The sequence below is a fragment of the Oncorhynchus nerka genome, linkage group LG24 (assembly GCF_034236695.1).
Source record: "Oncorhynchus nerka isolate Pitt River linkage group LG24, Oner_Uvic_2.0, whole genome shotgun sequence".
NCBI classification, from domain to species: domain Eukaryota; kingdom Metazoa; phylum Chordata; class Actinopteri; order Salmoniformes; family Salmonidae; genus Oncorhynchus; species Oncorhynchus nerka.
The window spans coordinates 24,922,410-24,935,262 of NC_088419.1; the positions used below are offsets into that span (position 1 = coordinate 24,922,410).

Here is a 12,853-nt window from a genome sequence, read left to right on the forward strand (position 1 = left end):
AGGGGGAAGAGGAGAGAAGAAGAGGGGGAGAGGGAGAGGAGAAGAGGGGGAAGAGATGGAGAGGAGAGAGGGGGGAAGAGATGGAGAGGAGAAGAGGGGGGTCAAATGGGTTTGGGGCTGTCTGATTCCCATCCGCTCAACCCCCATCTCCCCTACAGAGTGGTTTGGTCTAGCGAGGCATTTCCGAGGTCATGCGTTAACCTCTCTCACAGTACAGCTATATAAGGGGCTGGGGAGCACATGAAGAGAAGTGCAGCATTACAGCTGGGAAAACTAGGGCCCCTTTGATCCAGGGAGCTTGATCTCAGTAACATCAGAAAACAGATTGGTGTCTCAGAGAAATAATATCAGAACAACTTACAAATGCAGAGTAAATTGTTGTGCCATCTTTTATTTGTAAAAAAAAATAAACAAGCTGTTCATTGAAAAAAAACATCTTTCTCATGAATGCCCTCACTTTCTGTGCAACAGTTTCACTTAGAGCTAATTTGCTTTGTACTGCAAGCAAAGCAATTCAGTTTAGAGTTTATTCAATAACTGCCAGATATTTTCAAACAATAAACATACAATGTGCATAGGAGTTAGTTATTTATTTCCCTTTGATTATAACATTTCACAGAGAGAAAGTTTGTCAAAATATCTTGCCTTTTGCAATTATATAATCATCAACATTTCAAGGTATCATATACATATTTCGACTTCAGATTTGCTTCAAAATTGTCAAAGACTCCAGCCATAGACTGTTCTCTCTACTACCGCATGGCAAGCGGTACAGGAGTGCCAAGTCTAGGACAAAAAGGCTTCTCAACAGTTTTTACCCCCAAGCCATAAGACTCCTGAACAGTTAATCAAATGGCTACCCGGACTATTTGCATTGTGTGCCCCCCCCAACCCCTCTTTTTACACTGCTGCTACTCTGTTTATCATATGCATAGTCACTTTAACTAACATTCATGTACATACTACCTCAATTGGGCCGATCAACCAGTGCTCCCGCACATTGGCTAACCGGGCTATCTGCATTGTGTCCCGCTACCCACCAACCCCTCTTTTACGCTACTGCTACTCTCTGTTCATCATATATGCATAGTCACTTCAACCATATCTACCTACTACCTCAATCAGCCTGACTAACCAGTGTCTGTATGTAGCCTTGCTACTTTTATAGCCTCACTACTGTATATAGCCTGTCTTTTTACTGTTGTTTTATTTCTTTACTTACCTATTGTTCACCTTTTTTGCACTATTGGTTGGAGCCTGTAAGTAAGCATTTCACTGTAAGGTCTACAGCTGTTGTATTTGGTGCACGTGACAAATAAACTTTGATTTGATTTGTAATTATTCAATTGAGAGTATTACAAAAAATACATTTACATTCCATGGTCATGTGAAAACATAAGAAATATCTCTACACGTATAAAATCCCTGAATTTTCAGATGAACTCACACAAAAAAAAGAAGAGAATTGTTTTAATGTCCCTTTTCAATACATTTGGAATAGGAGGCACGTTCTAAGGACTGCACCGCACAGACCTGAGTCAGCTTGCAGGCCCCATCACACACAATGGTATCATCATAGCTCACCATAAAATGGCTAAAATACTTTTGAAATGCTTTGCTTTGCTGCATTTCAAAACTCAAGACAAGTTTAAACAGGCTGTGTGGTTGAATGTCCTTTAATCCAAACGCTTCAGTCATTACATATTCAAGTTTCCAGTCAGATCTTTTTTCTTGGTTGGCTTCGGTGAGATTCAAGTAGTACTGCCAAATATCCTTCAGAGAGAGAAAGACTATTTCAAAACCATGAAAAGCCATGTAAAACCCCCACTCTGAGAAAGTACCTCGATTAGAAGTAGTGATGTGTGACAGCACCATTAATCATGAAGGAACATCATTGCTGTGGGTCTAGGGGCTGGTTAAGCTGTTGAGAGCTAATTTACCTAAATGACGTTGACCTGAATGGTCCCAATTTTAATAAGTTTAGTCAAGATGTTTCTGACTCTCTTATTTTCCGCCTGGCCTTTTCTTAACAGATTACCCCAGAAAGTAGAGCTAGTAGATATTTAAGGGCTATGGCCTCCCCAATGTTGACAGTGGAGCTTACTGCAGTGCTAACATGTTCTAGCTCCCGTCTAAGGGGGATGCTGAAATCACCTGTAAGCTACTCTGAGCTCTATGTTGTATAAGCGAGAATCACATGGGGATTTCTGTACTTTGATCAACCAAGACAAGGACAGATCAGTGCAGACCTTAATGATAAGAGGGAAAATGAAAATGCAGAAATGAAATCGGCCTCTGCGTGGGAATGATGAAATAGTTCTGGCTAACCTACATCCACTTGAGAGAGTTAATAAGGTTAGACATGAGGATGATAATACATTATATCAATGGATATTTCCAAACATGTTCAAATGAAAGGGGCCTGTCCAAAACCACTGGATAATGGTGGTTGTACTTACCAGCAGCCTGTAGTCCTGCGGGTCATAGTGGTACATGCGGAAGGCTGGGTTGTTGGAGTATGGCTCTTCTGCACTCTTGATTGGAGTAACAGCCGGTGTGACAAACAGGGAATTAACCGGTTCCCCTTCAAAGCAAACAAATGAGGATGATTTGGGTAAATAAATAAATGGCTAAATGCATTCATTCCTCAGTCCCTCCTCCATTGAGTTAAACTAGTTAAGACAAACATGCACTTTCGTGGCCGTGGGGATTCTAGCCAACACTGGCAGTCATTGTAACACTGAACCCATAGGAGATGAAAGGTGGATTTGAATTGTCTGAGTAACTTGAGGCAGTGTTGAACATGATCTAAATGCGTCATTATATCTGGAAAGGTACAAAAGATGACTCAGTGTATGATGCCTCGTTCACACCCTGATGTGTTTGTCTGGCTACCAATCCACATCGCTCCGGGCAAACGCCACGCCCATTAACATTTCTTCTCTAGAATGATTCTAAATTTGTTCTCCTCCTTGATGACTTCTCGAATGCGAACACATTCAAGCCGTTCTGATTGGTCCCAGAAACCGATGGGTTGGGCCCAGGGCTGTAGCCAGGGTCCGAGTTATACTGAGGTCGAAAATGCTATGGAGAACAGTAAAAACAAGTAAAAATGACCCCAGCCATTAACCCATTAGAGGCTGTAGCTTCATTCACCTCAGTTAATCTACACACACATAGCCTATAAGATTTACAATTAGCCGCTACACATTAACTCAGAACCAGGATTAAAACCTAGCATTTAAAACGTACAGAGGGATCTGTAAGAGAAAAAAATATTTTATTAACAAAAAGGTAATTGTTTTTATTGTTGCAGTTTTATAGCCAATTTTCTGAAATTCTACACATTTTGCCATGGGGTAGGGAGAAGTTTTAAAAGCTAATTCCCTGCAATTCTACAAATTTGGCCATGATTTATGCCATGTTAATATGATATCTGAGTGAGTGCGACTATCAAAATCAATAGGGGCCACCTGGAGGCAAGGTAATTGGAGGTAATTCAGCCATGAATACTACAAAATAAGAGAGCTAGCTAGACTAATTTAACAAATCTAAAAATGTTTGACTGATATGGGCTAATTGAGTGACTGCCAATGAGTGACATAACATGGGGAAAACTGCTGATGCACAGCCAGTTTTCGAAATTGCACCTTGTGAATTCCACTATTTTAACGTTCAACAGTGTTTATTTTGATTGGTTAGAGATGATCCAATCGCTGATGTTTTGTACAATGCCCCTCAATTTCATGTCAGCAGAAAGGATTTCTACGATGGAAGTCTCAGACTGAATGCATGTTGTGATAGAGCAGTGGAATTAAATTCAGTATGAGTCGTCAGGCAACTGATATGTAGGATGGAGATGTAATAATTTGATCTCAGATAATACAAAATAATGTTCAAACCTCATCCTGACCCAGTCAGTTATCCCTTGATGACAGTAACACAGAGCTTTGACACTAGCCAGTGACTCACCTTGTTGGTCCTGCAAGACCATTATGCTGTCTCTGTGAGTGTGGCCATAGAAATGCCCTGAGATGATGTCACTGTAGTCACGAAAGATCTTCACAAGTCTCTCATTGTAGGCTTCTCTGACGGCGGTGGTGTTCCTGGCAAAGGGCAAGTAACCCACTGGAACATGAGCAATTACAATGACCTACAGAGGGACGACAGGAGGAACAGCATGTTAAGGCATCAGAAGAGAAAAATATTGCTTTTAAAAAGATATAATCAGTCTTCCATGTTATTTGCTGTATATTATCCTGTCTTCCGTAGAAGGCTGCTTAGGATCCATGCAGGACTATTCAGAAGCCATCCTCCCCTGGATAGACAGAGATATTCCTTCTACAGAGTAATGTAGCGATGACCTATTTACCTTCTCCATGCTCTGAGCAGATGCTTCCAGGGTGTCCTGCAGCCACCGGAACTGTCCAGCCGGGTCACTCATATTCACTGTCACTTTATTAGGGCTATAGTATAGGATAGTGTTCAAGCTTATCAGTCGCAGCTTGGGCAGCACCATCTGAGAGTAAAATCCACCTTCACAAAATACATCAAATTCAGGGTCAAGTAAGGTTATTGTATCAAGTTATTGTGAGTTCTGAAAGGGTTATCAATATGTACATGTTTATGTAGATTAAAAACAATGCAAAAAGCAAATGCATAGTAATACCAGGCACCAAGAGGCCTGATCATCAGGCCTAACACTAGTTCCCATGTTCTAAACACAATCAGCTTACCTTCTCTGAGAGTTACAAGGGCTTCTGGCTTTAACCAAGGCTCCCACAGTTTGGCTGCAGCCTGGTAAATATCATTAGTGGACGTTGGAAGTTGATCCTGAAAAGAATGACCATTGTGTCATGGAAATAGAGTAGGCATATAGACTGACAAAAATGAAACAAACATTCTGATGAGAGAAAATGACAAACTGCTGCTGCTCATCTTTCATTTATGCTAAAAATTCCTTTATTTCCAAAAAACATTCATCTTTCAGATGTACAGACTCAATCTCTGGTTTAACTCACAGTCTACCACAATCGGCATTTGGACAGATGACTATACATCACATGTACTTCTCCACCAAATCACCTCCCCATAAGTGGAATACTGTAAATAAAATACCTGTGGCCAGTAGTCATGATTCCCAAGGGCGGGGTACACTAGCATGTCTGGAAAGAACTCCCTGATGGTTTGAGTCATGTTGCTGATGACTTGGATTACCACGTCTGTGGACAGCTCCCCTGCAGGGACATGTGGAGGGCTGTCTCTGGGGGGGGGGGGGGATAAGCCCGTTTTAATAATTTATTAGAGCCCAGGACATAATTGATAAAATAAAACAAATATGTGCTCATGTATTACCCCTAAATCCCTGTAATCCAGGGGTTGGCTTTTTAAACACACATTTTAATATAGGTGCAGTGGCAGGGGCCTTCCACCAAAGCATATTAATTCTGCTTAACACACATTATACATGCCAATAAAATGTCAGGCTTAACTGATTAACTGGAGATTTATGAGTTGGAATGACAAAGCACCATACACATGCAGTACATAACCCTTCATGTGATGTATAATTCATATTTTCAGGCATTAGCTTAGCATTTACTTCATGTTTAATAGTCTTCCGTATGCATCGCTCTTCACTCTATTCATACTGTATGCACACCTATCTGATGCTGAGTCGTCCCCCCCCCCCCCACTGGTTGCACGTTGGCTTTAATGACTTTATAGCACTTCATTTTCATATCAGCAGAAAGTCTTGTATTGATGACTTATGGTTTATTTGGCTGCATGTGCAAATTACTTATTTTATTTTGTATAGCGACGCACACAGCTTAAAGCTGATTCAAGACCAGTGGCGTAATGTAAGGTCCAAGCATATTTTACACATTTTCCATGAGGCTGAGAGAAAATTGTGCTGTTTTAGAGCTCATTTTCTGCTATTCTATACATTTTGCCATGAGGCTGAGATTTTTTTCTCCAGTTTTAAAGCTCATTTCCTGTAGTCCCCCCTCCAAAAAAAATCATGGCTTATGACGTGTTCATATTTTATCGTGGGCCCGCCTTACGTATACTGCTGCAGTGTGTGCTACACCAATGTTCCAGCTGAATGACTATACAATGGCTGCCCAATACCAGTCCTGGAGGGCCAAAACACTTCTGGTTTTTGTTTCTACCTGGTAGTTAATTGCACTCCCATGGTGTCCCCGTTTGGAAGGAGAGGCCGTCCAGGACCAGAATTGGGCAGCCCTGCTATACAGACATTGATTATGTTTAACTTAACTCCAAAAGATCACTGATTTGTTGCTTATGTTACAACAATTCCATCGGTGACAAGATCATTTTTTGTTATCCAATGAAAGGAAAGAGGAAGCAATTTACTATTGTTTGTTTTTGTAACCCTCTCAAACTGTACTTCTGCAATGTTGTTGTGTGTGAAATAGGGATACAAATCCACAGGCACACTACATATGGCTCTTCATAACATATAAAGTTACAAACCCTGTCCAGAGCATAAACTCTGGCTGTGGTGCCACTTGTTTCATGTGCTGAAAGGCTGACAGGATGAGCTGGTAGGGAGAATCACACATGAAATCTCCAAACAGACCAGGGTTTGAGGCTGGGACACCCTTAGAGGAGAAACACACTTTGGTGTGGTCATCAGTCACATGGTACGTGGGGTCCAAATGCAGATCAGAGATGTGCCAGAATCTCCCTGAAATTGAAATATTATTGGGCATGTTATATCGATCTACTTTATAACATGTAGGGGATGATGTAAATCATGCTAGTTACATCAAATGACCAGGACGTAACTCTTTTTTTTTTCCCCAGAAAATAAATATGTAATTTTAGTAGGTTTGGGTTATAAAACTTTTCTGAAGTAAAACCTGGTTTAAACGTTAAACACAAGAATACACGGGCATATAATACAACACAAACAGCAGCATGCGCTTTCATTTTCTAAGCAAAATGATTTTGACAACTCAACATAATCCATGGGTGCAATCAACGCTATAAACAACGTACCTATGCTTGGCAGGTGAATGTTATTTACAGGTGAAAGAGGCGCCGCGTAAATCAGCAGCACGTTGGACAGCAGCCCAAATAGAAGATTGGACACGACCCCCATATTGTCACATTAAACAAACAAAAAACAGTGAGACAAATTGCAGTTGTTTGGATATATCATTGACGTTTTCTCAGCTGATACAAACGGGAAGTACGGCGCTCATGTGACTGCTTTGCCCAGGTCTGAAACGAACAGTACGGTCACGTGATAAATTCCAAAGCGAGTCAAGAGAGCACATGTGGGGAATTCTGACCCCGAGTTAAACGCGCGTAAATTGAACGTAATTCCCTTTTTGTGCACTTTTCTCTACTCCTATTCTGACCATGAATTTTAACATGAGAATAGCATGCCATTCACCTGCTACTCGTTGCGGGTGGAGATAATAGAAATGGAGGTGTGGTGGAGGTGTGTCTACAGATATGTTGTATTCTGACTTGATTTATCTCTATCATAATTCCACTATCTTTATGTGAGATTAAACGTTCAATAAGGTCTAGCAAACTGTTGGTTGCAAGTGGAACAACATATTTATTTTTTCCAATGAAATAACATCATTATCCATGCACTGTAATTTACAAATTGAGAAGAGCTATTGATAGAGCTAGGTAAATGAGTAAACCTTTGGATAAGGGTATTGTAAATATAAATTACAATTGTTTTAGATACATTTTACCTTATGATCACTGAAGACAAATGTGAAACCAGGAAAAGTCTATCCCCTTAGCGTTAGTTTCCTTATGTTTTGCATCATTACATAACATCGTTGGTTTGCCTTTCTTTCCTCTGTGTGGTTGTTTCTAAGGATCAAAATCAAATTTCATTTATCACATGCTCCGAATACAACAGGCATATGTTTGGCTGGGGAGGGGTCTTTGGCCTGGTTTGCTAACTATCTCTCTCAAAGAGTGAAGTGTATAAAGTCAGAACATCTGCTGTCTCAGCCACTGCCTGTCACCAAGGGTGTACAACAAAGCTCGATCCTAGGCCCCACGCTCTTCTCAGTTTACATCAACAACATAGCTCAGGAAGTAGGAAGCTCTCTCCCCCATATATATGTGGATGATACAGCCTTGTACTCCGCTGGCCCCTCCCGGATTTTGTGTTAAACACTCTACAACAAAGCTTTCTTAGTGTCCAACAAGCTATCTCTGCCCCTTAACCTTGTTCCGAACACCTCCAAAACAAAGGTAATGTTGTTTGGTAAGAATAATGACACTTTCCCCACTGGTGTGATTACTTCCTCTGAGGGTTTAGAGGTCTTGTATGAGGTCACCTCATAGAAGTACTTGGGAGTATGGCTAGACGGTGCACTGTCCTTCTCTCAGCACATATCAAAGCTGTAGGTTCAATTTAAATCTAGACTTTATTTCCTCTATCGTAATCGCTCCTTTTTCACCCCAGCTACTAAACTAACCCTGATTTAGATGCCCATTCTACCCATGCTAGATTACGGAGATGTAATTTATAGATCGGCAGGTAAGAGTGCTCGAGCGGCTAGACGTGCTTTACCAGTCGGCCATCAGATTTGCCACCAATGCTCCTTATAGGACAGACCATTGCACTCAATACTCTTCTGTAAACTGGTCATCTCTGTATACCCATCACAAGACCCACTGGTTAATGCTTATTTATAAAACCCTCTTAGGCCTCACTCCCCCCTATCTGAGATATCTACTGCAGCCCTCATCCTCCACATTCAACACCCATTCTGTTAAAGGTCCCCAAAGCACACACATCCCTGTTCGCTGCAGCTAGCGACTGGAACGAGCTGCAACAAATACTCAAACTGGACAGTTGAGTGAGTCAGAAGCAGGTGAAACGTTTTAATTAAACAACAAAACAAAGAACACAACATTAACATAAGGTAGACCGCTGATACACAAGAACAATACCAACTGGTGAGTGAACATGGGAGAATGGAAATTGTGAAAGTAATGGAGTCCAGATGTCAATCATAAAGATTAATGATGAGTGCCAGGTGTGCGTAATGATGAATCCCAGGACCGGTGGTTAGTACTCTGGCGACGTCGTACGCCGGAGGGGAGGAGCAGGAGCAGACTTGACAGTACCCTGTTTTGTGTTGCCACCATGTTGTGCTTCTGCCATGTTGTGTTGCTACCATGTTGTTGTGATGTTGTGTTGTTATCATGCTTTTTATGTAGTGTTGTGTTGTCTCTTCGTGATGTGTGTTTTGTCCTATATTTTTATTGAATTTATTTTAAATTTTTAATCCCAGCCTCCTGTCCCCGCATGAGGCCTTTTGCCTTTTGGTAGGCCGTCATTGAAAATAAGAATTTGTTCTTAACTGACTTGCCTAGTTAAATAAAGATTAAATAAACATTTTAAAAACAGTACTGAGTCCAAGAGGTAAAGAGTGGCAGACAGGCTCGATGTCAGGGCAGGCAGAAGGGTCAGGCAGGCGGGTACGGAGTCCAGAAAAAACAGGCAAGGGACAAAACTGAGAAGACTAGGAAAAGAAAACCTGTCAACCACCAACATGGTGTGCTTTGATGGAACCAAATGAAATCTAGGGAAATATGGGACCAGGGGCGATGACGAACAAGAAATGGCTGAAGGAGACCAGACGGAGCTTGCCTTGCTTTGAGCAACACCATGAGGCAGGGAGACATGGTCTCTGATTGGCCGAGGGTGTGGAGGAAAGCCAGGGTAACTGCACCAGGGTGACAGGTAAGCCTGGAGGAATGAGCACATTCCAGGACTTGGGACCAATCCGAATCAGGAGCGAACATCCAGGTTAGCCAGGCCTTCCCCAGGGTTCGTCTGAGATGGTGAACCAAAGACTCAATACCCCAGACAACCGCAGCTCAAACACAGAGCCCACCGTCTCTGATTCCTAGGGTGTGGCAGTTAAGCACGCCGGATTCACTGTGCAGAGATATTCCAAATTCTGTGCAGAGATTTCTTGTGGTCGGTCCAAACCAAAAATGGATGCTCCGCCCCTTCCAGCAAATGCCTTCACTCCTCCAGGGCCATCTTTACTGTTAGGAATTCCCAGTTGCCAATGTCATAGTTCCTCTCCGCTGAGTTGAGACGACGGGACATGAAGGCACAGGGATGAAGCTTATGGTCCTGGACAGATCTCTGGGAAAGAACGGGCCCTACTCCCACGTCGGAAGCGTCAACCTCCACCACAAACTGACGAGTCGGATTCGGATGGATGAGGATGGGGGCAGTGGTTGCTTCAAATCCACAAAGCCTTGTTTGCTGCTGGTGACCATGTGAACGGTACCTTGGGAGAGGTGAGTGAAGAGGGGGCCGCCACCAGGTTGCTGTAGCCCCGAATGAAATGGAGGTAAAAATGAACAAACCCCAAAAACTGCTGTAGCTGCACCCTGGATGTGGGTTGGGGCCAATCCACCACCGCTCTCACTTTTTCCAGATACATCTGAACATTCCCTTCAGAGATGGAATGGTGGAACTCTCACTTCTCCGTTTTAACAGAATGCACTGAAGAACTTGTCAAAGAGAACGTGTTCCTGGGCAGAACGGGAGAAAACTAGGATGTCATCGAAGTATACAAAAACAAACTGATTCAACATGTCCTGGAGCACATCGTGGAACACAGCAGGAGCGTTAGTGAGTCCAAACGGCATGACCAGGTACTCATAGTGTCCACTTGCTGTATTGAAAGCAGTCTTCCACTTGTCTCCTTCGCGTATCCGAACAAAGTCGTATGCATTCTGGAGGTCCAGTTTAGAAAAGATGGTTGCCCCCTGGAGAGGTTCGAAAGCCGAGGAGAGGAGTGGTAGCGGGTACCGGTTCTTGATCGTGATGTCATTGAGACCCTGGTGATCAATACATGGACACAGGGTCTTGTCCTTCTTTCCCACAAAGAAGAACCTTGCGTCGGGAGGAGAGGCCAAAGGGCGAATACTTACAGCCGCCAGAAATGTATCAATGTACTCCTCCATGGCCTTGGTCTCAGAGCCAGACAGGGAATAAATCCGGACTCAAGGCGGTGTGGTGCCCAAATCACAGGGATGTGAGGAGACTCAATGAGAAGCAGCTGTATTGACTTGCTGTGATTACCAGATATCCACAGAGTCATGGGAACAGTGCTGTGAGTGACTCTGCCAATGGAACAGCCGTCCAGTGCTCTGGCATCCATGGTAATGGAAAGGGGTTGAGTGGGAATACCTAGTTCAGATACCAGGGTAGCGTCATTAAACTTTCATCAGCCCCAGAGTCAATGAGCACCCAAAAAGACTTTGACTCGTCTCCCCACTGCAGAATAACAGCAAAAGGGGTACAGGTAATATGAATTAGGGAATTCCCAGTCTGACTCACCAGAGTATTTGTACCTGCTAATGATCTAGGTCTCCTCACTGGACAGGTAGCAATGAAATGCCCTGCAGCACCGCAATACAGACAACTGTTGGAGCTTAGCCTATGTGAACGTTCCCTAGGTGATAATCTAGCTCTTCCCAGTTCCATAGGTTCTGGTGTCACCTGTCGTCGATGATTCTCGGGGGAGCTCGGGTGGCTTCGGGTCCTCTCGAAGGTGTGCAAGCCACTGCGGATGAACGAGTGTGCCCGAGACCAGACCTCCTCTCACTCCTGCATTCCCTTAGGCATCCATCAATTCTAATGGTGGGGGCGATGAGGGAGTCGAGGTCCACCGGTACTTCCCGAGCAGCTAGCTCATCTTTTACCACCTCAGATAATCCGCGAAGAAAAGTATCGAAAAGAGACTCTGGATTCCAGGCACTCTCGGCGGCCAACGTGCGAAAATCAACCGTGTAGTCTGCCACACTATGAGAGTCTTGATGTAATTCAAGAAGTTTACTGGCCGCCTCTCTCCCCGATGCCGGAGAATCTAATACCTTCCTCACTTCTGCCATGAAATCCTCCAGATGACAACCAATGGTGGATTGTTACTCCCAAACTGCCGTAGCCCAGGAAAGAGCCCTTCCCGACATTAGCGTAATAACATATGCTATTTTAGATCGGTCTGAAGGAAACAAAGATGGCTGTAGCTAAAAAATGAAAGAGCACTGAGACAGAAAACCCCGGCAGATACCAGGATTCCCAGAATATCGCTCCGGAGGAGGTAAGCGGGGTTCTCGGGGAGCCGGGGTAACTCCCTGATTTGCTCCATAATCTCCTTAAACCCTTGCTCGTGTCGTTCCGTCAAGGAACGGAGCCCATCCAGATGGTCCTGTAACAGCTCCTCATGTCTCCCAATAGTGGCTCCCTGCAGGGAGACAGCGTGGCGGAGCTGGTCCAAGTCTGCTGGGTCTGTCATGGCCAGTTCGTACTATAAGGACACAAGGCAAGACCCTGATGCAGACACAGGAGGCAGATGGTTAGAGTCTTTGTTGTTTATTTACAATCCAAAAAGAGTAGACAAGAGAATGGTCGTGGACAGGAAAAAGGTCAAAACCAGTACTGAGTACAAGAGGTAAAGCTTGGCAGACAGACTCAATGTCAGGGCAGGCAGAAGGGTTAGGCAGGCGGGAACGGAGTCCAGAAAAAACAGGTAAGGTTCAAAACCCGGGAAGACTAGAAAAAGAGAATAGAAAACAGGAGCACGGGAAAAACATGCTGGTTGACTTGAAAACATACAACACAAACTGGCACAGAGAGACGGGAAACACAGGGATAAATACACTGGGGAAAACAAGCGACACCTGGAGGGGTTGGCGACGATAACAAGAACAGGTAAAACACATCAGAGCGTGACAATAACTTACTGTGAAATGCTTACTTTCAATGCAGTTTTAAGAAAATAGAGTTAAGAAAATCTTTAATAAATAAACTAAA

The 12,853-nt window shown here is 43.4% G+C and overlaps 1 protein-coding gene across 1 annotated transcript; it reads right to left on the reverse strand.

The window, feature by feature from the left end:
* Positions 1 to 575: 575 nt before the first annotated feature.
* On the reverse strand, positions 576 to 7,361 carry LOC115107717 (cyclic GMP-AMP phosphodiesterase SMPDL3A-like). The gene is made up of 8 exons (XM_029631295.2): positions 7,027 to 7,361; positions 6,499 to 6,712; positions 5,119 to 5,263; positions 4,737 to 4,833; positions 4,373 to 4,536; positions 3,973 to 4,153; positions 2,460 to 2,584; positions 576 to 1,773 (listed from the first exon to the last, which is right to left on the reverse strand). The coding sequence occupies exons 1-8, from the start codon at positions 7,127 to 7,129 to the stop codon at positions 1,471 to 1,473; spliced, it is 1,332 nt and encodes a 443-aa protein (XP_029487155.2). The 5' UTR covers positions 7,130 to 7,361; the 3' UTR covers positions 576 to 1,470.
* Between the last annotated feature and the right edge of the window lie 5,492 nt (positions 7,362 to 12,853).

Excerpts from the sequence above, each read along its gene's own strand:
- LOC115107717 (XM_029631295.2), bottom strand. The coding sequence starts at position 7,129 with ATGGGGGTCGTGTCCAATCTTCTATTTGGGCTGCTGTCCAACGTGCTG. Across the intron at positions 6,713-7,026 it reads CATTCACCTGCCAAGCATAG|GGAGATTCTGGCACATCTCT; the intron begins GTACGTTGTTTA and ends TTTCAATTTCAG. Across the intron at positions 2,585-3,972 it reads GGTCTTGCAGGACCAACAAG|GGGAACCGGTTAATTCCCTG; the intron begins GTGAGTCACTGG and ends TTTGCTTTGAAG.